Genomic DNA, 25,618 nt, shown 5'->3' on the forward strand with positions numbered 1-25,618 from the left:
TAAATATTATCTTGAATCAATCCACGACCCAGTGTATACGTATCTCAGTATTGATCACAACTCAAACTATATATATTTTGGAATCAACCTCAACCCTGTATAGCTAACTCCAACATTCACATATAGAGTGTCTATGGTTGTTCCGAAATATATATAGATGTGTCGACATGATAGGTCGAAACATTGTATACGTGTCTATGGTATCTCAAGATTACATAATATACAATACAAGTTGATTAAGTTATGGTTGGAATAGATTTGTTACCAATTTTCACGTAGCTAAAATGAGAAAAATTATCCAATCTTGTTTTACCCATAACTTCTTCATTTTAAATCCGTTTTGAGTGAATCAAATTGCTATGGTTTCATATTGAACTCTATTTTATGAATCTAAACAGAAAAAGTACAGGTTTATAGTCGGAAAAATAAGTTACAAGTCGTTTTTGTAAAGGTAGTCATTTCAGTCGAAAGAACGACGTCTAGATGACCATTTTAGAAAACATACTTCCACTTTGAGTTTAACCATAATTTTTGGATATAGTTTCATGTTCATAATAAAAATCATTTTCTCAGAATAACAACTTTTAAATCAAAGTTTATCATAGTTTTTAATTAACTAACCCAAAACAGCCCGATGTGTTACTACGACGGCGTAAATCCGGTTTTACGGTGTTTTTCGTGTTTCCAGGTTTTAAATCATTAAGTTAGCATATCATATAGATATAGAACATGTGTTTAGTTGATTTTAAAAGTCAATTTAGAAGGATTAACTTTTGTTTGCGAACAAGTTTAGAATTAACTAAACTATGTTCTAGTGAGTACAAGTTTAAACATTCGAATAAGATAGCTTTATATGTATGAATCGAATGATGTTATGAACATCATTACTACCTTAATTTCCTTGGATAAACCTACTGGAAAAGAGAAAAATGGATCTAGCTTCAATGGATCCTTGGATGGCTCGAAGTTCTTGAAGCAGAATCATGACACGAAAACAAGTTCAAGTAAGATCATCACTTGAAATAAGATTGTTATAGTTATAGAAATTGAACCAAAGTTTGAATATGATTATTACCTTGTATTAGAATGATAACCTACTGTAAGAAACAAAGATTTCTTGAGGTTGGATGATCACCTTACAAGATTGGAAGTGAGCTAGCAAACTTGAAAGTATTCTTGATTTTATGAAACTAGAACTTTTGGAATTTATGAAGAACACTTAGAACTTGAAGATAGAACTTGAGAGAGTTCAATTAGATGAAGAAAATTGAAGAATTAAAGTGTTTGTAGGTGTTTTTGGTCGTTGGTGTATGGATTAGATATAAAGGATATGTAATTTTGTTTTCATGTAAATAAGTCATGAATGATTACTCATATTTTTGTAATCTTATGAGATATTTCATGCTAGTTGCCAAATGATGGTTCCCACATGTGTTAGGTGACTCACATGGGCTGCTAAGAGCTGATCATTGGAGTGTATATACCAATAGTACATACATCTAAAAGCTGTGTATTGTACGAGTACGAATACGGGTGCATACGAGTAGAATTGTTGATGAAACTGAACGAGAATGTAATTGTAAGCATTTTTGTTAAGTAGAAGTATTTTGATAAGTGTATTGAAGTCTTTCAAAAGTGTATAAATACATATTAAAACACTACATGTATATACATTTTAACTGAGTCGTTAAGTCATCGTTAGTCGTTACATGTAAGTGTTGTTTTGAAACCTTTAGGTTAACGATCTTGTTAAATGTTGTTAACCCAATGTTTATAATATCAAAAGAGATTTTAAATTATTATATTATCATGATATTATGATGTACGAATATCTCTTAATATGATATATATACATTAAATGTCGTTACAACGATAAACGTTACATATATGTCTCGTTTCAAAATCATTAAGTTAGTAGTCTTGTTTTTACATATGTAGTTCATTGTTAATATAATTAATGATATGTTTACTTATCATAATATCATGTTAACTATATATATATAACCATATATATGTCATCATATAGTTTTTTTTTTACAAGTTTTAACGTTCGTGAATCACCGGTCAACTTGGGTGGTCAATTGTCTATATGAAACCTATTTCAATTAATCAAGTCTTAACAAGTTTGATTGCTTAACATGTTGGAAACATTTAATCATGTAAACATCAATCTCAATTAATATATATAAACATGGAAAAGTTCGGGTCACTACATTTCAGAGATTGAAATAAACTAACAATAAGTCTCATATCATGTTAAGTTTCATTTTCCAGAAGCATACATACTCAATCAATAAACACAATCCACAGAGTATAAAACCGTGTGCAATTTACAGATTCAATTCTCATTTAGTTAGTCACATTCGCACGCGATTATCCGAAGATCTAGATACAATTAGCCTATGATATCCACATGAAAGATGAATTAATTTTTGTCTACTTTTCAAATATGCAAAGGTTTAATCATAGAAGTTAACACATTTTATCATACAAGGTTATTTTCATGCAAGTGCTGTATAAAACTACATTTACATTAATTCTAGCATATCTCGGGCTATACATAAGCAAATGACATGATATCCTAGTCTAACTTGAGTGTTTTTAAATTATATTTCCATTGGTATAAGTCTCACATGCCAATTCGTTGTCTATCAATACCAGATTTCTGATCAAGCAACAAAAACACAACGATAATTCAAATTGACATAACTTAATCATACGGAAACGAAATCAAGAGAATCCAAAGCCTAAACTCAATAGTTTTTCGTAAGGAATCTGATTATAATATAATAATTAACATTTGAAAAACTTACTTTTTCTGATCAAGCAATAGCAAATTCGTTTTTAAACCCTAGCGCATCAAACAATCAAAATAACGATAACGATTAACACGCACGCGTATAGATTTGAGCAATTGACAACATAACTATGAAACTCTTATAAAAATCAGATTTTATGAATTAGGGTTCATGTAATTATACCTTAGATCCCTAAAAGATTTATATCAACGCGTAGAGGAGATCGAGAATTGCAAGTTTGATGTTCAAGGCTTGAGCAAAAATTGAATTTTTGATGGTGGTATTGGTGGTGAAATTCGATGGCCAAGAAGGGAGAGGGAGGAGCCAAAAAGTCGACTGGTATGTGTTTGTGAGGGTTTCCAGTAATTGCATGCTACTTTAATTTAACTTAGGGCCTAAACTTAATCTCCTCACTAGTAACAATTAAGCCCAAGACTAAAAATAAAAGGGGAAGCATAGGGGTCGGCCGAATGGGCCCATGGGGTGTCTCCCGGGCTCTCGTTTTGCAATTCCGTGTAATCGTGGTCCGTTTTAAGTGTCATTTAGTCGTACCGAAGGCCCGGAATGCTAACCCGATCGTTAAACGCAACCAATCGCTTAATTTATTAAAAACCCAATAAATTAAATATTTTAAAAAGTTAATAATTAATAAAATTAATTATTAAAATAAACCCGAGAGTTTCGTTGCTCAAAAAGCTATTATCAAAATTGTATCGTTTTTATCGTATTTCATTATCCGAAATATTTATTTGAATTAATATCAACCCATATTAATTACTATCACCCTCCAAAGATCAAGTATGCATTTAATACACGCAAACGTATAAAAGTTAAATAATCGCTGTTAAATAAACTAACGGAAGGTTAACGGAAGTAACGGAAAGATCAGGGTTGTTACATTACCCACCTGTTATTGAAAATTTCATCCTGAAATTTTAGTGATCGTCCGCTGAAGTAGTTTCCTTGGAAAACAGTTGCGGATATTTCAGCCTCATCTGGTCTTCACGCTGCCACGTGAACTCTAGTCCTCTTCTCGCGTTCCACCGAACTTTAACGATAGGAATTCTGCTTTGCTTCAACTGTTTGACCTCACGACCCAAGATTTCAACACGTTCCTCAATGAAATGAAGTTTGTCATCGATACGTAGTTCCTCTAAAGGAATTATCAAATTATCATCGGCTAGGCACTTCTTTAGATTGGATACATGGAAAACGTCATGAATACCGTTGAGTGCTTGTGACAGTTCCAATCTGTAAGCTATCAGTCCAACTCTTTCAGTTATCTCAAATGGTCCAACATATCTAGGACTCAGTTTACCTCGTTTCCCAAATCGTACAACGCCCTTTCAAGGTGATACCTTAAGTATAACCTTATCACCAACTTGGAACTCTATGTCTTTCCGTCTAACATCGAAATAACTCTTTTGACGACTTCGAGCCGTTCTCAAAAATTCCTGAATCTGTAGAACTTTCTCAGTTGTCTCCTGAATAATCTCAGGACCTGTCAACTGACTATCTGAAAGGACCCGTTCATATACATTATAAACGATTCACAATAGTTGATTACATCGCGAGGTATTTGACCTCTATATGATACGTTTTACAAACATTGCATTCGTTTTTAAAAGACAAACTTTCTTTACATCTAAAATTGACGGCATGCATACCATTTCATATTACATCCAACTATAATTGACTTAATATTAATCTTGATGAACTCAACGACTCGAATGCAACGTCTTTCAAAGTATGTCATGAATGACTCCAAGTAATATCCTTAAAATGAGCTAATGCACAGCGGAAGATTTCTTTAATACCTGAGAATAAACATGCTTTAAAGTGTCAACCAAAAGGTTGGTGAGTTCATTAGTTTATCATAATCAATCATTTTCGTAATAGTAATAGACCACAAGATTTCTGTTTATAAATATATGTACACTCGCAAGTGTATAAAAGTATTCTATAAGTTGTAGGCACCCGGTAACAAGCCTTAACGTTCATGTTTTACCCTCTGAAGTACACCAGATCAGGTGTGTTTAATATAACCTCGAAGTACTAAAGCATCCCATAGTCAGGATGGGGTTTGTCATGCCCAATAGATCTATCTTTAGGATTCGCGCCTACCGTACATAGACAAGTAGTTTAATGTTACCAAGCTAAGGGTATATTTCTGGTTTAAACCCACGTAGAATTAGTTTTAGTACTTGTGTCTATTTCGTAAAACATTTATAAAACAACGCATGTATTCTCAGCCCAAAAATATATATTGCAAAAGCAATTAAAAAGGGAGCAAATGAAACTCACAATACTGTATTTCGTAGCAATTATGTATATGACGGAACTGAACAAGTGCAGGGTTTGTCTCGGATTCACGAACCTATATTAAGTATATATATTTATATGTTGGTCAATATCTGTCTAACAATTTAGGTCAAGTCGTAGTGTATCACAATCCTAATGCTCGAGACCGACATGCAAAAGTCAACAAAAGTCAACTTGGCCCAAAATGACTTCCAAAATCTATACATGTTTATTATATAACTTATGTATAGTCGTTTTATATATTTAAATATATTTATCAGATCTTATTATACTAAATAATACAAGTCATTTATCAATAAATAAAAATTTATATTTAAATTCATATATGATAAAAATATACTTTTATATATCTCAAGTAATAAAATTTATAAAATTCACTTGATATCATAAAAATATAGTGGTATGTATTATTAATGTAATTATATTACGTGTGGTAAAAATATCTTTGTACGCATATTTATTTGATTAAATAATATTGATAATAATAATAATGATACAAATAATAAAATGATAGTTTCAATAAAAATATTAATTTTTAGTAATAAAGATAATTTTAGTAATAACATCAACTGATAACAATTATAATAATAGTTTTAATAATAATATTAAAATTAATAATAATTCAGTTGGCCATATCTTTTAATCCGTTCATCGAACCCACACGATTTCTAAATGAAAAGTTATTAATTTTTCTTTAGCTTTTTAACGACATGCATATCATATACCTTATCTCAGTAGCATATGTATCAAATTCGTGATTTATCATAAACTATTTAACGACGAAACTAAGCATACAAACATGCATAATCATATATACTCGAGCACTAGTCAGGGATACACTATGAATATAAAAAAAAATAAGATATGAATGCTCACGTATCAATATTGTGATTCAATATTGCAGGAAAGTACGTAGACGCAACGAAAATGATAAACGTTAGGTTGACCTCACGAGCAATACCCTCGAACAATACCCATAACCTCCATAGCTATAACCCATAATTTCCTTAGCTCTATCCCGTTTGAAAACTTATTTTGAAATCGTCTGAATATAACTCCGTCGTAGTATTTTATGTATACTAATAATATCTTGAAATAATACTAAGTAAATATATATATGTAATTCGATTGAGAGAGTTTAGAGAAATATATTTTCAAGTTTCTATGAAATAATGAAACCTATTGAATTCTATTTATAATAGATTTTTGAATTATTAAAGTGAATTATTAAAGTATAAATTATTAAAGTGAATTATTAAAGTATGAATTATTAAAGTGAATTATTAAAGTTTGAATTATTAAAGTGAATTATTAAAGTTTGAATTATTAAAGTGAATTATTAAAGTATGAATTATTAAAGTGAATTATTAAAGTATGAATTATTAAAGTGAATTATTAAAGTATGAATTATTAAAGTGAATTATTAAAGTTAAAGTAAAGTAAAAGTAAAGTAAAGGTAAAGTTAAAGTATAGTAAAAGTATAAAAACTATGTATGTATAATACGCGTATATATATAATATTAATTTAAATCGTTATATATATTTAATGAAATAAAATATAAATATCGTTATATTTATTATACTGGTTAAGTAATGAGTTGTCAAAAGTGATTCTAGATATTTATAAAAGTTATATACGTTTTAATAATAATGTTCTTTTTAAACTGAAAACGTTTTTGTACGTTTGAAAATAGATTAATAGAATATTATGAAAACCAATTCTCCACTAGCTTTTGTCTAACTTTCGTAAATGACACTTTTTATTTTTATTTATAAATAGCTTTACAAATTATTCCGAATATCGTTAAGAGGAATAGATTTTCTCAAATCATAGTGGACCTCTCAACAGAGACTTGTAATCATAATTCAAAGTTTCTGATAATTTAATCATTTAATATATTTTTTTTAATTTCGTCGATAATCATATTGAAACAAATACGTTCATATAAAGCATTATACGTTTAAATACTTTGTTGACATTTTCAATTTATAACATATACACATATACATACATATTCATATATGTTCATTTAATGGTTCGTGAATCATTGGAATTTGATCGAGGTTTAAATGAATGTATAAACATAGTTTAAAATCCTTGAGATTTAACTTAACAAACATTGCTTATCGTGTCAGAATAATATAAAGATAAAGTTTAAATTTAGTCGGAAATTTCTGGGTCGTCACAGTACCTACCCGTTAAAGAAATTTCGTCCTCGAAATTTGATAGAGGTCGTTATGGCAAACAATGAGAATGTTATTATGACGATTATGAAGTTTTATCATGTCTAAGAAGTATGGATAAAATAATTCGATTACTCGAAGCGTATGAGGGAAGTTATCGTAAATGAAGGAAATAAGATTATAGTGATTCGTCATATCTTTTGACGTCATCACAATTAATCTTCGAATTTAAAGAAAATCTTTGTAATCTATGTTGGATTTGATGCTTCGGTGATTAAGGAGATTATGATTCTCTTCGAATTAATACGATAATCCATCTTGATTTCTCTGTCGGGTATTTCACTATAAATCCACCTCCTTCATTTCCTTACAACTCACACCTTCTATTCTTTCTCCCTCAACTCATATTTTAAAGTATTTGTCAATATGCTTCATCCAGTACTGATTCTCGATATACTCCTCACTTTCATATCTGTCGTTCTTCTTTTTCATCTGCCTCCGGAAGAATCTATTTACTTCTACTATACTCTCGATTTTATAGTGTTTTTAGTTCTTTCGTGTCTTTATATTGCTATATGCATCGATATATACGGTTTATAATTTTTGGGTGGTTGTTGGGTTTTATATCTTCCCTTATATTTCAAAGCCCCTGCTTTTGTCTTCTATAATCATTGACATCCACAGTTAATGCTCCCTCCTAGTTGCTGCAATTTATACTCCAATTTCTATTTTGGAGTTTTGTCCTTTCGTTTCTTCTTCTTGCGATTAAGCAACGTTTGTAATGGTCCAGTATTCGCAGATATGAATTTTAGAATGAACATAGTTAATGTTCTAAGAAGAAAATGGTAATGGCACGATCTTGATTTGACTAATTACCAGAATATCCAAAACTATAGAGCTCTCAAGATGATATGTTCTTAATATGTTTGGAAATTGGGTAGAATGTAAGAGTCGTGTAAATAGTACATGATGACGGTATGTTCTGTGAATCATCACGTTCCATTAGAAACTCAGTATGACTTACTGTAATATAATCACGTTGATCAAGTGTCATTATATTATACTAACTCATGCTTCAGTTCCCAACACTACTTCAAAACATTCATATTTGAATTTTTTTCAGAATTTAGAAACCAACACAGTTTCTTTTATGTTGCAGATATTATGGAGAGATAAATGATCTCAGATAAGAATAGTTGTGAAAATATCTCCAGAAATATGGAGAATATGTATAATGAGAGATACGAAGATATCTTATAATATTTAAGATAAGATGATGATGAAGAATAAGGTCCGCAAAGGTTTAGAGTCGGGAGCAAAGTATTCGTTAATGACTTCGTCAGAAACAGAATCTTCAAGATTCTTTAAATACAGACTTTGGTCCTTGTATTTGTCCTTGGTCTCCTTTACGGTCTGCTCAATCCATTGTTCAGTACCAACTCTTCTCTTTTTCTGGGCATTACCAACACATTATTCTTTGTCATCAAACTTTTGACTGTTAAAGTCGTTTACAGTTTCTGCTGCTTCATTAGCATTTCGAGAACTAATTCACAGTTTGAGATGTTTTTCAGAAACTTCACATTCGAAGTGTGTAAGTTTAGGAGATAGACGTTATATGTATACATATAACTTTTGACGTAAAATTGTCGCGAAATTCAAAATACTGATTGCTAATTCCCAATAGTTGGTGTGACGATTATTGTTACATGATGTAGGTGAGTACATGATGAGGTTTTAATGAATAAGTATAGTGGCTTTTCGGAGAGGCTTAAGTCGAAGGTTAATGAAGTTGTTGATAAGTTTACTGCTAATGTGGCGAGATATGAAAGGTTCTCCGGTAACAATGATGAAGGGGTAATTGTTATAATAAGGTTTATTCGTATAAACAAATGAAGGTGATTTGCTGAAGCTGTGACAAAACTGTCTATTTTGGAAAGAGATTGAAAAATTATATTTGGTAATAAATATCAAAGGATCTGACACGGATACGTGTTAAACTATAACTTTGGTTTCGAAAGCTTTTCAGGTGCATGACAGTGGGTAATGTGTGGTTGGATCATCATCTCGCATGTCTTTAAGAATTTCGAAGTGTTTGAACATATATTGTAATTGTTAATATACATATGATGTTCTAAGATTTTGAATGATACAAATATTTTTGTGAGTTCCATGAATAGAAATGAGGTTCTAGGACAGTTTTGAAGTCAAAGTATAGTTTGAAAGATGTAGGAATCTAAGAGTGATGATTTCGGTTATATCTTGAATCGAATTCTTAGATTTCAAAATCAGAATATGTAATTAGATTTTGAATGAGTATGGTTGTTTTGATTTCTATAAAAGAATGTATATCGTTTTGAAAGTAGGGAGTATAATGGATGATTGGCTGAATCAGATTCGAAGAATGTAACATATTAATTGTGAATTTATATATCTCTCGGGTATTACCTACCCGTTAAAAAAATTTCACAATTAATATTTTGTACAAAAGAATTTTATTACAGTCTTTATGGAAATATATATGTGTATATTTCTTCAGATGTAATATAGTTTTAATGAGTTAATATTAAATTAAACTCATTTGATTTATGGTTAAGGCTAGGATAGATAATTTCTAAACTTTAGAAATTACATAATCGTCGTAGAATGTTTCCCCAATGAAGTTATGAATCAATACTTCATCGTTGTGGTATTCCTTGGTATCTACATGGCGTATGACGTCGATGCTTGTGGGACAGATTGTGAAGTTGAGGTTTGTGATGCGGTTGTTGTTGGTGGTGGTAATGGTACTGTTGATGTTTTTGATGGTGGTACTGGTTATGATGCTGGTGCTGCTGCTGGTGTTTGTAACCTTTGCACCATATTCTCCAAAGCCACTACCCGAGCGCAAAGCTCGTTGACTTCTTCTATTACACCGGGGTGATTGTCGGTTCGAACGAGCGGATAAATAAAATCTAGAATTTGGTGTAGTATGTTATCGTGACGAGATACTCTAGAAATAAGAGAGAAAATGGTGTTTCGGATAGGTTCGCCGGTAAGTGCTTCAGGTTCTTCGCCAAGAGGGCAATGTGGTGGATGGAAGGGATCACCTTCTTCTTGTCTCCAATGATTAAGGAGGCTACGAACCCATCCCCAATTCATCCAGAATAGATGATGACTAATTGGTTGATCCATTCCGGTCACACTGCTTTCGGAACTTGAGTGGGATTCCATTTCGGAATCCGAGGTACTTGAACTAATGACGAATTCCATTTCGTACGATTGAATAAAGAATTTTTCGATATGAAATGATTTTCTGGCTATCGGGTGGTATTCTAATTATATAGAGCAAAAGGTTTCGTAGATTACGGAGATATTTACGGAATATGTCAGGCAAAGTTTACAGTAACAGATACGCTAAGATATGAATTAGCAGATACGCTAAGATATGAATTTTGTCTATACACTATTCATGCAATCAATGCAATAAGATGTGTCTAGACTAAGAATGATAAGCAGGTAATTTCCGACAAAAATGATGAGCAAAACTTTTGACATGCAGACACGGTCGAAGTCCAGACTCACTAATGCATCCTAACGACTATCAGTTAGACACACTAATGCAGACCTGGTTCGCTAAGACCACTGCTCTGATACCAACTGAAAGGACCCGTTCATATACATTATAAACGATTCACAATAGTTGATTACATCGCGAGGTATTTGACCTCTATATGATACGTTTTACAAACATTGCATTCGTTTTTAAAAGACAAACTTTATTTACATCTAAAATTGACGGCATGCATACCATTTCATATTACATCCAACTATAATTGACTTAATATTAATCTTGATGAACTCAACGACTCGAATGCAACGTCTTTCAAAGTATGTCATGAATGACTCCAAGTAATATCCTTAAAATGAGCTAATGCACAGCGGAAGATTTCTTTAATACCTGAGAATAAACATGCTTTAAAGTGTCAACCAAAAGGTTGGTGAGTTCATTAGTTTATCATAATCAATCATTTTCGTAATAGTAATAGACCACAAGATTTCTGTTTATAAATATATGTACACTCGCAAGTGTATAAAAGTATTCTATAAGTTGTAGGCACCCGGTAACAAGCCTTAACGTTCATGTTTTACCCTCTGAAGTACACCAGATCAGGTGTGTTTAATATAACCTCGAAGTACTAAAGCATCCCATAGTCAGGATGGGGTTTGTCATGCCCAATAGATCTATCTTTAGGATTCGCGCCTACCGTACATAGACAAGTAGTTTAATGTTACCAAGCTAAGGGTATATTTCTGGTTTAAACCCACGTAGAATTAGTTTTAGTACTTGTGTCTATTTCGTAAAACATTTATAAAACAACGCATGTATTCTCAGCCCAAAAATATATATTGCAAAAGCAATTAAAAAGGGAACAAATGAAACTCACAATACTGTATTTCGTAGCAATTATGTATATGACGGAACTGAACAAGTGCAGGGTTTGTTTCGGATTCACGAACCTATATTAAGTATATATATTTATATGTTGGTCAATATCTGTCTAACAATTTAGGTCAAGTCGTAGTGTATCACAATCCTAATGCTCGAGACCGACATGCAAAAGTCAACAAAAGTCAACTTGGCCCAAAATGACTTCCAAAATCTATACATGTTTATTATATAACTTATGTATAGTCGTTTTATATATTTAAATATATTTATCAGATCTTATTATACTAAATAATACAAGTCATTTATCAATAAATAAAAATTTATATTTAAATTCATATATGATAAAAATATACTTTTATATATCTCAAGTAATAAAATTTATAAAATTCACTTGATATCATAAAAATATAGTGGTATGTATTATTAATGTAATTATATTACGTGTGGTAAAAATATCTTTGTACGCATATTTATTTGATTAAATAATATTGATAATAATAATAATGATACAAATAATAAAATGATAGTTTCAATAAAAATATTAATTTTTAGTAATAAAGATAATTTTAGTAATAACATCAACTGATAACAATTATAATAATAGTTTTAATAATAATATTAAAATTAATAATAATTCAGTTGGCCATATCTTTTAATCCGTTCATCGAACCCACACGATTTCTAAATGAAAAGTTATTAATTTTTCTTTAGCTTTTTAACGACATGCATATCATATACCTTATCTCAGTAGCATATGTATCAAATTCGTGATTTATCATAAACTATTTAACGACGAAACTAAGCATACAAACATGCATAATCATATATACTCGAGCACTAGTCAGGGATACACTATGAATATAAAAAAAATAAGATATGAATGCTCACGTATCAATATTGTGATTCAATATTGCAGGAAAGTACGTAGACGCAACGAAAATGATAAACGTTAGGTTGACCTCACGAGCAATACCCTCGAACAATACCCATAACCTCCATAGCTATAACCCATAATTTCCTTAGCTCTATCCCGTTTGAAAACTTATTTTGAAATCGTCTGAATATAACTCCGTCGTAGTATTTTATGTATACTAATAATATCTTGAAATAATACTAAGTAAATATATATATGTAATTCGATTGAGAGAGTTTAGAGAAATATATTTTCAAGTTTCTATGAAATAATGAAACCTATTGAATTCTATTTATAATAGATTTTTGAATTATTAAAGTGAATTATTAAAGTATAAATTATTAAAGTGAATTATTAAAGTATGAATTATTAAAGTGAATTATTAAAGTTTGAATTATTAAAGTGAATTATTAAAGTTTGAATTATTAAAGTGAATTATTAAAGTATGAATTATTAAAGTGAATTATTAAAGTATGAATTATTAAAGTGAATTATTAAAGTATGAATTATTAAAGTGAATTATTAAAGTTAAAGTAAAGTAAAAGTAAAGTAAAGGTAAAGTTAAAGTATAGTAAAAGTATAAAAACTATGTATGTATAATACGCGTATATATATAATATTAATTTAAATCGTTATATATATTTAATGAAATAAAATATAAATATCGTTATATTTATTATACTGGTTAAGTAATGAGTTGTCAAAAGTGATTCTAGATATTTATAAAAGTTATATACGTTTTAATAATAATGTTCTTTTTAAACTGAAAACGTTTTTGTACGTTTGAAAATAGATTAATAGAATATTATGAAAACCAATTCTCCACTAGCTTTTGTCTAACTTTCGTAAATGACACTTTTTATTTTTATTTATAAATAGCTTTACAAATTATTCCGAATATCGTTAAGAGGAATAGATTTTCTCAAATCATAGTGGACCTCTCAACAGAGACTTGTAATCATAATTCAAAGTTTCTGATAATTTAATCATTTAATATATTTTTTTTAATTTCGTCGATAATCATATTGAAACAAATACGTTCATATAAAGCATTATACGTTTAAATACTTTGTTGATATTTTCAATTTATAACATATACACATATACATACATATTCATATATGTTCATTTAATGGTTCGTGAATCATTGGAATTTGATCGAGGTTTAAATGAATGTATAAACATAGTTTAAAATCCTTGAGATTTAACTTAACAAACATTGCTTATCGTGTCAGAATAATATAAAGATAAAGTTTAAATTTAGTCGGAAATTTCCGGGTCGTCACACTATCTCCCAATCCGGTCCAACCAACGGGAGATCTACATTTCCTTCTATACAACGCTTCGAAAGGTGCAGCTTTAATGCTCGCATGGTAGCTGTTATTGTATGAGAACTCAGTCAGTGGTAAATACTTATCCCATCCGTTTCTGAAATCAATGACACACTCAACATGTCCTCAAAAGTCTGAATAGTTCGTTCGCTCTGGCCATCCGTCTGGGGTGATATGCTGTACTCATATCTAAATGGGTCCCCATTGCTTTCTGTAATGATTGCCAAAACCTGGAAGTAAATCTCCTGTCGCGGTCGGATATAATAGATATAGGCACTCCATGCCTAGAGACGACTTCCTTAATGTAGATCTTAGCCAACTTCTCCATTTTATCAGTTTCCCTTATCGGTAAGAAGTGTGCGGACTTAGTGAGACGATCCACGATAACCCAAATAGTATCGTGACCTCCCGCCGTTCTCGGCAGTTTCGTAATGAAGTCCATGGAAATTCCTTCCCACTTCCACTGGGGAATCTCTGGTTGAGTTAATAATCCTAATGGCTTCTGATGCTCAGCCTTGACTTTAGCGCAAGTCAAGCACTTCCCGACATAGGTAGCAATGTCAGCTTTCAAATTTGGCCACCAATAAAACACCTTCAAATCCTGGTATATCTTATCTGCTCTTGGATGAATTGAGTACCTCGACTTGTGTGTTTCTTCAAACACTAGTTCTCTCAATCCACCAAACTTTGGTACCCAAATTCGGTTAGCAAAATACCATGTTCCATCCTCCTTGATGTCAAACTTCTTATCCATCCCTTTGAGAAATTTAACATCAACATTCTCTTATTTCATGGCTTCTTGTTGTGCTTCGCGGATTTGTGATGTGAGATTCATACGGACAACTATGTTAAGCGCTTTAACCCTAAGAGGTTTCTCTCGCTCCTTTCTGCTTAAGGCATCTGCCACAACATTCGCCTTGCCCGGATGGTATTGAAGTTCGCAGTTATAATCGTTAAGTAGTTCCATCCAACGTCGTTGTCTCATGTTAAGCTATTTCTGATCGAATATGTACTGTAAACTCTTATGGTCAGTGAAGATAGTGAACTTGGTTCCAAACAGGTAGTGTCTCCACATTTTAAGTGCAAAGACAACAACTCCTAACTCAAGATCGTGCGTAGTGTAGTTCTGCTCGTGTATCTTTAACTAACGCAATCCATAAGCAATAACTTTATTTTGTTGCATAAGCACGCAACCCATTCCTTGACGTGAGGCATCACAATAAATAACAAAATCTTCACTTCCTTCGGGTAGAGACAATACTGGTGCAGTTGTTAACTTCTCTTTCAACAACTTAAAGGCAGTCTCTTGCGGTTCTGACCACTCAAACTTCTTGCCCTTATGAGTCAACGCAGTTAATGGTCGGGCGATCTTAGAGAATCCTTCAATGAATCCCCGGTAGTAACCAGCTAGACCCAAAAATTGCCTAATCTGCGTTGGCGTCTTTGGAGTTTCCCAAATCTTAACCGACTCAATCTTTGCTGGATCGACCTGTATTCCATTGGCCCCTACAACATGGCCAAGAAATTGTACTTCTGGTAACCAAAAGTCACACTTAGAGAACTTTGCATATAACTGCTCTACTCTAAGCATAGTCAATATCGAACGTAGATGCTGCTCGTGCTCTGCTATGTTCTTGGAGTACACCAATGTATCATCAATAAACACAATGACGAATTTATCTAGGTATGGCTTACACACACGGCTCATGAGGTCCATGAACACTGCTGGTGCGTTCGTCAAACCAGATGACATCACTGTAAACTCATAATGTCCATAACGTGTTCTAAACGCTGTCTTCAGGTCATCAGCTTCTTTGACTCTCAATTGATGATACCCGGATCTCAATTCAATCTTCGAATAACAACTGGATCCCTGTAGCTGATCAAATAAGTCATCAATCCTCGGTAGCGGATACAGATTCTTGATTGTCAACTTGTTCAATTCTCTGTAGCCGATACACAATCTCATCGACCCATCCTTCTTCTTAACAAACAAGACCGGAGCTCCAACTTGGGAATTCGTGGTTATGTGACACACCTTCTAGTACATGTCACAATTTAGGGCATTACAACCCTCATGTTCTTCACTATGGGAAGCTCTTGTAGTTCTAAAGGTGCAATTGAGTATATTGTACGCGTAACGGGTGCAGTTGCTGGCACCAAATCAATCCGAAATTTGACTTCACGGTGGGGTGGACGTGTAACCTCAGGAAAATCTCTAATAGTTGAGAAACATTCGGGTCTCTTAAATGTCGGCTCATCTTTACTCACATGTGCCAGAATTGCGAGACATTCTCATCTCCTGTACTTCTGGACCTTCGAGTAATTAGTGTAACATGATGGTGTACTGATCTCTTCTTCGTACACTATTATTGTCGGTGAAAGAAATTTGAATAGTCTTCTGGTCGTAGCTGCCTTGGTTGTATCGTCAGATAACCAGTTTGTTTCAACCACTAAGTTAAAACTTCCCAGTTTAATAGTTTTATAGAGTACACGTTGTCTAAATAAGGTATATGTTTATAAACGTCGTGACCAATTTCTCTAGCGTTAAAGCTTCTCTCAGCACCGGTGTTGACAGCATATATAAACATTATGGTTGATGAGCGAGAACGTGATGATTTTCATGGAAAACGAAAATGAACAATGTATAATGGCAACTCAAACAAAATCTGATATTTAATCGAAAAGGGTTGGTACAAACTCCCAGACGGGTGTGTCTCACAGGAACAAATGAAGTGTAGTTCACGTCGATGTGTTCAAAGTTGGTTGGTAATGTTTGTGGGTATAATGAAAATGATTGTCGCTTAAGAATAGTATGTTGGAACAAAATGATGAGGGATATGGTAAAGGGTAGTATTACTAGTAGCAATGAGTGGTGGCGTTAGCGATAAGTAGCGATGGTTTGTGATAAGCAGTGATAATAGTAATGACGTATAAGTTGTTAGATAGCATGCTCACATCATAAGTATATGCACATGTACTCTAATGCACCCAATAAGGCATAATGGTCTTCAGTCGGTAGGCTCGTGTTGGAAAACAAAATCATGGACGGCGGATGGTTGAATGATAGGTAAGTTGGTAATCGAGTGGACAATATCTACTACGTATTGTGCGGGCGGTTATCAGGAATTGCTCCTCTAAAGACGTATCAGAAATGATTTGTGATGCACATTAGCGAGTAGTAAAACGCGGAGGTGTTGGTAGTGTCGAGTATTACATAGTAGTGGTAAGCAGTAATGAGTAGTATTGTGTAGTAGCAAGTAGCAAGGGGTAGTAGTAAGTAGTATTTAGTAATGACAAGCAGTGAGAAGTAGTGTTCAGTTGTGACTAGCAGTGAGAGGCGGCGTTGAGTAGTAGTTATCAGTGATAAATAGTACTGAGTAGTGGTATGAGATGACGAGTGTGTTCAAGTAGTGTCTTAGTAGTGACAAGTAGTGATTGGTGGTGACAGATAGTGTCGAGCAGTGATGAGTTGGGTCAAGATCACAAGTTACTTACAAGCTATATTAATAATTAATTTTCACATGGTAAGTTTCTTCTCACATTCGGGGTTATACGGTTTGTGTTTTAAACGTTGTCTATCCAGGTAACCTACTTGACTCAGCCTCAATTCCTTATTTCGTGATGTCAGAACTTCTATATGAGTTATTGTAATGTAATCCCGGTCATTACATTACGCTAGCTCACATTTCCATTCGACATCACTCCATAAGTTCAAGATGGCGTAGTCAACTTAATTTAGTTAAATATGGCTTCGGGTGTACGTATGTGTTTTGTGATATAGTATATTTAGTCCAAGTCCATGTTGCATGGTATAAGGCGTATATATATGTGGTGTAATGTGTAGCCCTACATGTAGCATTGTGAAGCAAATAGTGCAGGTATGGTGTATAAAAGTCGTCCAAGACACACGGCTATAGACTAGACTTCACTAATGCGCCCTACGGTTAGACACACTAATGTATCCTAGTTCCCTATAGCCACAACTCTGATACCAAATGTAACACCCCGTCAAAAATCCCTTTAACGGAATGTTAACTCTGGTCCCAGTGCTTGGCTTGACTTCTACGTAACAACAATATTCTACAGCGGAAGCAATTAATACCTGAGAATAACAACACGCAAAAACAGGTCAACAAATAATGTTGGTGAATCTACAGGTTTAAAATAATGTAACAGTATCTGAAAAACAGTTATCAGAAAAATAGTTTAGTTTCCTTGACCACGAGATTCTATTGTTTGCATAAACCGAGCACCTGAATACTAGCAATGACCCGAGTATAGAAGCCACTATACCCGACCTTACCTCGTAAAATGTTATACACTTGTTCAAATGTATTTAATGTTCAAAGTAAATGCACCACAGTTTTTATAGCGGGTGAGGTTGTCAACCTAACGGATCCGTCCATCTAAATTGTGCTTACACCAATGGTATTAAAAGTATTCAAGCTAGAGGCTTTTTGAACAAACTCATTATGCATATGTGTAGTACTCATGTCAATATAAAGGTATTTGAAATTGTAAATATAACAGCGTGTATTCTCATCCCTGAAAACATGTAAAAAGCGAGACTGTAGACTCACCTTTGAAATAAGCTCGGATTGAAAAGTGAACAATTAACTTGTACGGTTTATAGCCGAGTAATGCAACCTAAGTATACATATTTAGGTTAGTCAATATATGTATCTTAAATAAGTGTGATTTCATAGTGTTCGTTGTCTTATTGCTCGACTCGACGCGTTTCAAAGTAAAAGTCAACTATATCATGCAAGTTAAACAAAGTCAACCGAAGTCAAACCGAAAGTCAAACTTGGTCAATATGGTCAACTAAAGTCAACATCAGTAGGTTCATGTCAAATGTTGGTCAACATGTCAAACCTAAGTCAAACAATACGCTTCAGGTCATGAATGATCATTTTCACAATTTCAGTTTATCGTTATGCACAAAGTTCATGAACACGTAGCATACTTAGCACATTATCTCATAGTACAAAATTCAAGTAAATATGAAAAACTCCAGATCATAAATATACTTAAAATAGATTCCAAAAAGTCTGGCCAGGGACTCATACGACAATTAAAAGTCAGGAATCAGAAGGGATACATTTGGGGTTTTCCAAGTCAGTTTCTGACCGCGCACTGATTTCATTTTGGTTATAACCGGAGTTAGGAACATGCAATTGATACAAGACCAGTAGCCATAGTTCAAAGACAAATCAAAGTAACACATATAAAAAATCTAGCAACTTTTGTTTAGCCAATTTGTACAGTTTATTCGTGCAAGTTGAACGTTCAGTTTTCAGCTCAAATCAAAATTTCACATAAAGTATGGCTCTATTGTGCCCAATGCATAAGGTTTCAGAGATTGACATAAACTAACAATAAGTCACATATCATGTTAAGTTTCATTTTCCATGTAACGACCCAACCCTCGTTATAACAAAAACACAACCCAAAAAAAATTATGGGCCTGTACAACTGGACGGCGTCCAGATTTCTGGACGGCGTCCAGTACTGAAGACCTGGACGGCGTCCAGCCTTTTTGGACGGCGCCAATTAGGCTAAAAAGTTCTGATCAGTTTTACCTTACGCTTGAATGAAAAACCCGTTTCCCGACAATTTCCAACGAACCCAATTATCACAACATATCAAAATAAGTAAAGCTAATATATTTCCAACATCGAAAACGAGTTTTACAAAATGGGGCCCACAAACGGCCATTTTACGAGTTTTGTACAAATCATGAGTTTCGACCACATTAGTTTAATTACCAAAGGACACTATGAGCATGGTGTTTGGGGGTTAAACTACCCAAGTCTCGGTCAAACTCCAAAAGCTATCAAATCCCAAAAGCGTCCCCTAAACAACAAGCGAGATCTCTAATCCAATCGAATGCCCTTACCCTTATCAACACCGGAGCCTATGAAAAGATAAACAACGAGAGGGTAAGCAAAACGCTTAGTGAATGCAATAATTATACACATACATATATAATATACCTACTTGCAACCACTTACACACATACCGCATACATGCTAGCAACACAATTAGCTTACAATTTCAAGTATAAAGCTAGTAACCACCAATACCGCAAGCTAACAACAACAAAGGAATATATATATATATATATATATATATATATATATATATATATATATATGCTACACTACAACACATTAACCATGGTTAACCAATTGAACAAGGGAACGGTGTTTAAAGACTGTCGGAGTTCATAACAACCATTAATGCACTTAACACGTCGTACAATAACCCCACGGATGGCATCTTAACACATCGATACTTCACCCTAGGTGGAGTCTTAACACGTCGACACTTCACCCCGAGTGGTGTCTTAACACTTCGACACTTCACTCTTCATTTTATTTGAGGTGGCATCTTAACACGTTGATACTTCACCTCGAGTGGCGCCTTAACACATCGGCACTTCACCCATTAATCTCTTGGAGTGGCATCTTAGCACATCGATACTTCACTTCGGGTGGTGTCTTAACACATCGACACTTCACCCCGGATGGCGTCTTAACACATCGACACTTCACCCGTCATATTACTTTGAGTGGCGTCTTAGCACATCGACACTTCACTCATCATGTGAAATGTGGTGTCTTAGCACATCGACACTTCACATCTCACGCTACAATAAATAAATACATTATATACCTAAGCATATAATTATTCCACTCACCTCAAAGTCTTTTGTGAAGGATAACCGAGCTTGCAAACTTCAATGTAACGTACCTATTACATTATGCACATAATCAATCACAAGATCAAGTTGGTCAACCAACTCACTTACCATTCTAGTGTCGTTTTGGCCCATGGTGCAATTTCGACCCATTTGCACACTTAACCCTAATATTGGGTTAACTTCGCCAAAAACCCTAACCCTAGCCATTTATGATCTTAACACACATATAATCACGATGTTAACTCATTTTCACACTAACAAGACAACTTAGGTCATCAAAGACCCGTTTTACCCATTCGAGGTTTCCACACCCATTCGGGTCACCACATGCTCAAATAGCACCCATTTACATAACATCTAGGCATGCTAGTGGTTAACTACCCAATTCAAGACTCATAAACACATTTAACATTTCAAAACCCTAGGTTAGTCATCCTTTGAGCCTTCAAGACCCAAACTCGCCTAAAAATCCCCAAATCACTAACAAATGGGTTTTATGTTCATCACTAGCCCAAACCCTAACCCTTAAACACATTAAACTAAGGAAATCAAGTTTAGGACTTACCACCACAATCAAAACGTAGCTAGTGAGGAGATGAACAACTTTAATGCTCGAGCTCTAACCCGAAACAAGCTTCTTCCTCTTCTATTTGAGCTTTATCACACTTGAAACACACTCCCTCTCTCTAGAATTGAAGTGGATGAAGTTTGGTGGTTGTAAATGGAGTAAATGAAGCTCCAAAAACTGATATAGGGCTTTAAATTTGGCCCCCAAGTGAAATTACCAAAATACCCACTTTAAATATTTAAAAACACAAAAGCAGGCTTGCCAGGCAATCTGAACGGCGTTCGGAATTCTGGACGGCGTCCAGCCCTTCAATCTGGGATGGCGTCCCACCCTATTGGACGTCGTCCAACATAACAGGGAAAAACTGGTTCTTACAACTCTCCCCCACTTGAACCGGATTGCGACCTCGCAATCCAAGCCGCAAGACAAGCAGGAAGATACACAAGAACAAACGCTTCGGGCTCCCAAGTAAACTCGGAACCTTTACTATGACGCCATTGAACTTTAAAAGTCCGAACCACTTTATTTCTCAATCTTTTGAACTTCTCGTCGAGTATAGCAATCGGCTCCTCAACATACTCCGTCTTTTTATTTAGCTCAATCTCATCTAATGGTACCCATGATGAATCATCTGCAAGACACTTACGGAGATGGGAAACATGGAATGTATTATGGATCCCCGCAAGTTCTTCGGGTAATTCCAAACGATACGCAACTTCACCAACCCGAGCAAAAACTTTAAATGGGCCAATAAACCGAGGAGCTAACTTTCCCCGTTTTTGAAACCGAATAATACCTTTCCATGGCGAATCCTTAAGCATCACCATGTTGCCCTCTTGGAATTCGATCATTCACCTACGTTTATCGGCATACGACTTTTGTCTATCTTGCGCCTTTTTCAAATGATCCCGAATCACATCAATCTTGCTATTCGTCTCTAAAACCAAATCGGTACTCCCGATTTCCTTTTGTCCCACTTCACCCCAACAAATTGGAGTTCGACATCTTCGCCCATAAAGCATCTCATACGGTGGCATACTGATACTAGTATGATAACTATTATTGTACGAGAATTCCACCAAAGGTAAGTGCTCGTCCCAACTACCACCGAAATTAATAATACACGCCCGTAACATATCCTCTAATGTTTGATTCGTACGTTTGGTTTGACAGTCTGTTTGAGGATGATACGCCGTGCTCAATTTTAATTGTGTACCCATATCGTCATGAAACTTTTCCCAAAACCGAGATGTAAAACGGGTATCTCGATCTGAATAATAGATATAGGAACCCCATATCGAGCGACTACTTCCTTGATAAACAATTTAGCCAAGGTCTCCGACGATATCGTTTCCCGAATGGGAAGAAACAAACTTTTTGTCAATCGGTCAACTATCACCCAAATTGAATCAAATTGGGTTCTCGCCGTTTTAGGTAACTTTGTGATGAAATCCATGGTAATGTGCTCCCATTTCCACTTCAGGATTTTTAACGGTTGCAACTTACCATACGGCTTTTGATGCCCGACTTTAACTTGCAAGCACGTGACGCATTTCTCAACATACTTTACAACATCACGTTTCATGCCCGGCCACCAATACTCTTTTCTTAAATCAAGATACATTTTCGTCGCGCCCGGATGAATGGAATACTTTGACTTATGTGCTTCATCAAGTAGCACTTGTCGATAATCACCCATCTTAGGCACCCACACCCTTCCTTGAAAAGACAACAAAAAACGCGAACCCATAGTAATGAATTTCAATTGCCCCACAATTCGTTCCGCATGCTTGTTGTGAACGTAAGCCTCTATTTGGATCACACCAAGTTTTTCAAGAAAATTGTTAGTACTAATCATATGTAACAATCCCAATCGTAACGCCGGGTGATGACTCTTTCGACTTAACGCATCCGTGACCATATTCGCCTTGCCTGGATGATAAAGTATCTCACAATCATAGTCTTTTACTACATCCATCCACCTACGTTGATGATAATTCAAATCTCGTTGATTAAAGAGATTTTTCAAACTCTTATGATCCGAATAAATCGTACTCTTGACACCATACAAGTAATGGCGCCAAATTTTCAACTCATGCATAACCGCCGCCAACTCAAGATCATGAGTCAGATATCTCGTTTCGTGCTCCTTTAATTGTCGAGAGGCGTAAGAAATGACTTTACCTCTTTGCATTAGAACACACCTGAGCCCATTTAGAGAGGCATCACAATACACCGTCATGTCTTCCAAACCTTCCGGAAACACTAACACCGGAGCTTGACACAATTTCTATTTTAGCAATTGAAAAGCAATTTCTTGCTCGTTCTCCCAAATAAACCTCGCGTTCTTCCTCGTCAATTTTGTCAACGAAGAAGCGATCTTAGAAAAGTCTTGAATAAACCGACGATAATAATAGGCCAATTCGAGAAAACTTCGGATTTCCGTAGGCGTAGTCGGTCGTCTCCAACTCTTCACCGTCTCTATCTTCCCCGGATCTACTTGAATACCATTTTCGTTTACAATATGGCCAAGGAATTGAACTTCCCTTAGCCAAAATTCACATTTGGAGAATTTAGCATACAACTTCTCCTTCTGCAACGTCTTTAACACACACCGCATATGAAGTTCATGTTCTTTCATACTCTTTGAATAGACAAGTATGTCGTCAATGAACACAATTACCAACTTGTCCAACATAGGTTGGCACGCTCGGTTCATAAGATGAATGAATGCCGCCAGTGCATTCGTAAGACCAAAAGGCATTACTACGAATTCAAAATTCCCGTAACGAGTTCGAAAAGCCATTTTCTCAATATCTTCCTCGCGGACCCGCATTTGGTGATAGCCGGACATTAGGACGATTTTAGAGAAATACGTTACACCTTGGAGTTGGTTAAACAAATCGTTAATCCTAGGCAATGGATAATGATTCTTGATCGTCACTTTGTTCAACTCCCGATAATCGATGCACATCCGCATACTACCATCCTTCTTCTTCACAAATAAAACCGGAGCGCCCCATGGCGGAGCACTCGGTCGAATGAAACCCTTCTCAAGCAACTCTTGGGTTTGATTTAACAACTCTTGCATTTCCGTTGGCGCTAAATGATAAGGAGTTTTAGCAATGGGGGTAGCCCCCGGAACCAACTCAATGCGAAATTCAACTTGTCTTTCCCCCAGAACACCCGGTAATTCATCCGGAAAAACGTCTTCGAATTCACTAACCACAGGAATTTCACGAATGGGTGGTGGCTCATCATGAGTATCAACAACATGGGCAAGAAAAGCCATGCCACCACTAACAAGAAAACGATGTGCCCGCGCAAATGTGCATATCGGCACAAATCTTCTTCGTTTATCACCGTGAATAATTAACTCTCCCCCACTAGGGGTCTTCACTCGAATATATTTTTCATGGCATGCAATATCGGCTCTATTACGATCGATCCAATCCATACCAACCACGATATCAAAATCACCCAAAGTCATCGGGATAAGATCAATCTTAAAGTTTTCGGCACCAAAAACGACATCACAATTTTTACACACATCAACCACTAGCACCGTCTTGCCGTCCGCTATTTTGACTTCTACCGGACGACTTAACTTAGCTAACGGTCTATTAAGTTTAGGCACAAATTTTGGAGACACAAATGACAGATTTGCACCGCTATCAAATAGAATCCTTATCGGATTAGAATTAACCATGAAAGTACCTAAGACAACTTCGTTGGATAGTTTGGCTTCATCATTGGTCATCAAATAATTGGGACCCCTAGCCGTACCCGCCACCTTCTCCAACCTCTTAACATTATCATTGCGTAAATCGGGACATTCCGGCCTCTTGTGCCCTTCTTTACCACAATTAAAACAAGTGATTTTATTTGCGGATGATAGAATCGGACATTCACGAGCCATGTGACCCTTTTGTCCACAATTGTAGCACGAGTAAGAAAAATCCCCAGAAGCACCCTTCTTCCCACTACTAACATTACCGGAACCCTTCTTGTTCTTTTTGTTTGAAAAGTTCGAATGGCTCGAACCTCCATTCTTTTTCTTGCCAAAAGTAAAGCCACTCTTCCTTAACACGAGTGCCTCGAAGCCTTTGGCCATATCAAGCAACTCATCAAAAGTCTTTACCGTCGTTACACTAATCTTCTCTTAATAGTTGTCATTTAAAATTCGATAGAAGTCTTCCTTCAACATTTTATTGTTGCACGTTGGGTCTTGGACAAAAACACGAATTTGAGAGTGTTCAAATACATCGACCCTTGCCTCAAGGAACGTAACTCGTCCTTAAGCCTAGTAAGATCGGCCGAAGTTCAGTATTCTTTAAAAAATTCGGACTTGAATTCATCCCAAG

General features: G+C 34.8%; 1 protein-coding gene across 1 annotated transcript in view; it reads right to left on the reverse strand.

The window, feature by feature from the left end:
• The window catches only part of LOC139854411 (uncharacterized), a 74,153-nt gene extending 48,785 nt beyond the window's left edge, over positions 1-25,368 (reverse strand). The window contains exon 1 of the mRNA XM_071843716.1: positions 25,299-25,368. Coding sequence (XP_071699817.1) covers positions 25,299-25,368 — 70 coding nt within the window. The remainder of the gene's footprint in view (positions 1-25,298) is intronic.
• Positions 25,369-25,618: the final 250 nt, after the last annotated feature.

The sequence above is a fragment of the Rutidosis leptorrhynchoides genome, chromosome 6 (genome assembly GCF_046630445.1).
Source record: "Rutidosis leptorrhynchoides isolate AG116_Rl617_1_P2 chromosome 6, CSIRO_AGI_Rlap_v1, whole genome shotgun sequence".
NCBI lineage: Eukaryota > Viridiplantae > Streptophyta > Magnoliopsida > Asterales > Asteraceae > Rutidosis > Rutidosis leptorrhynchoides.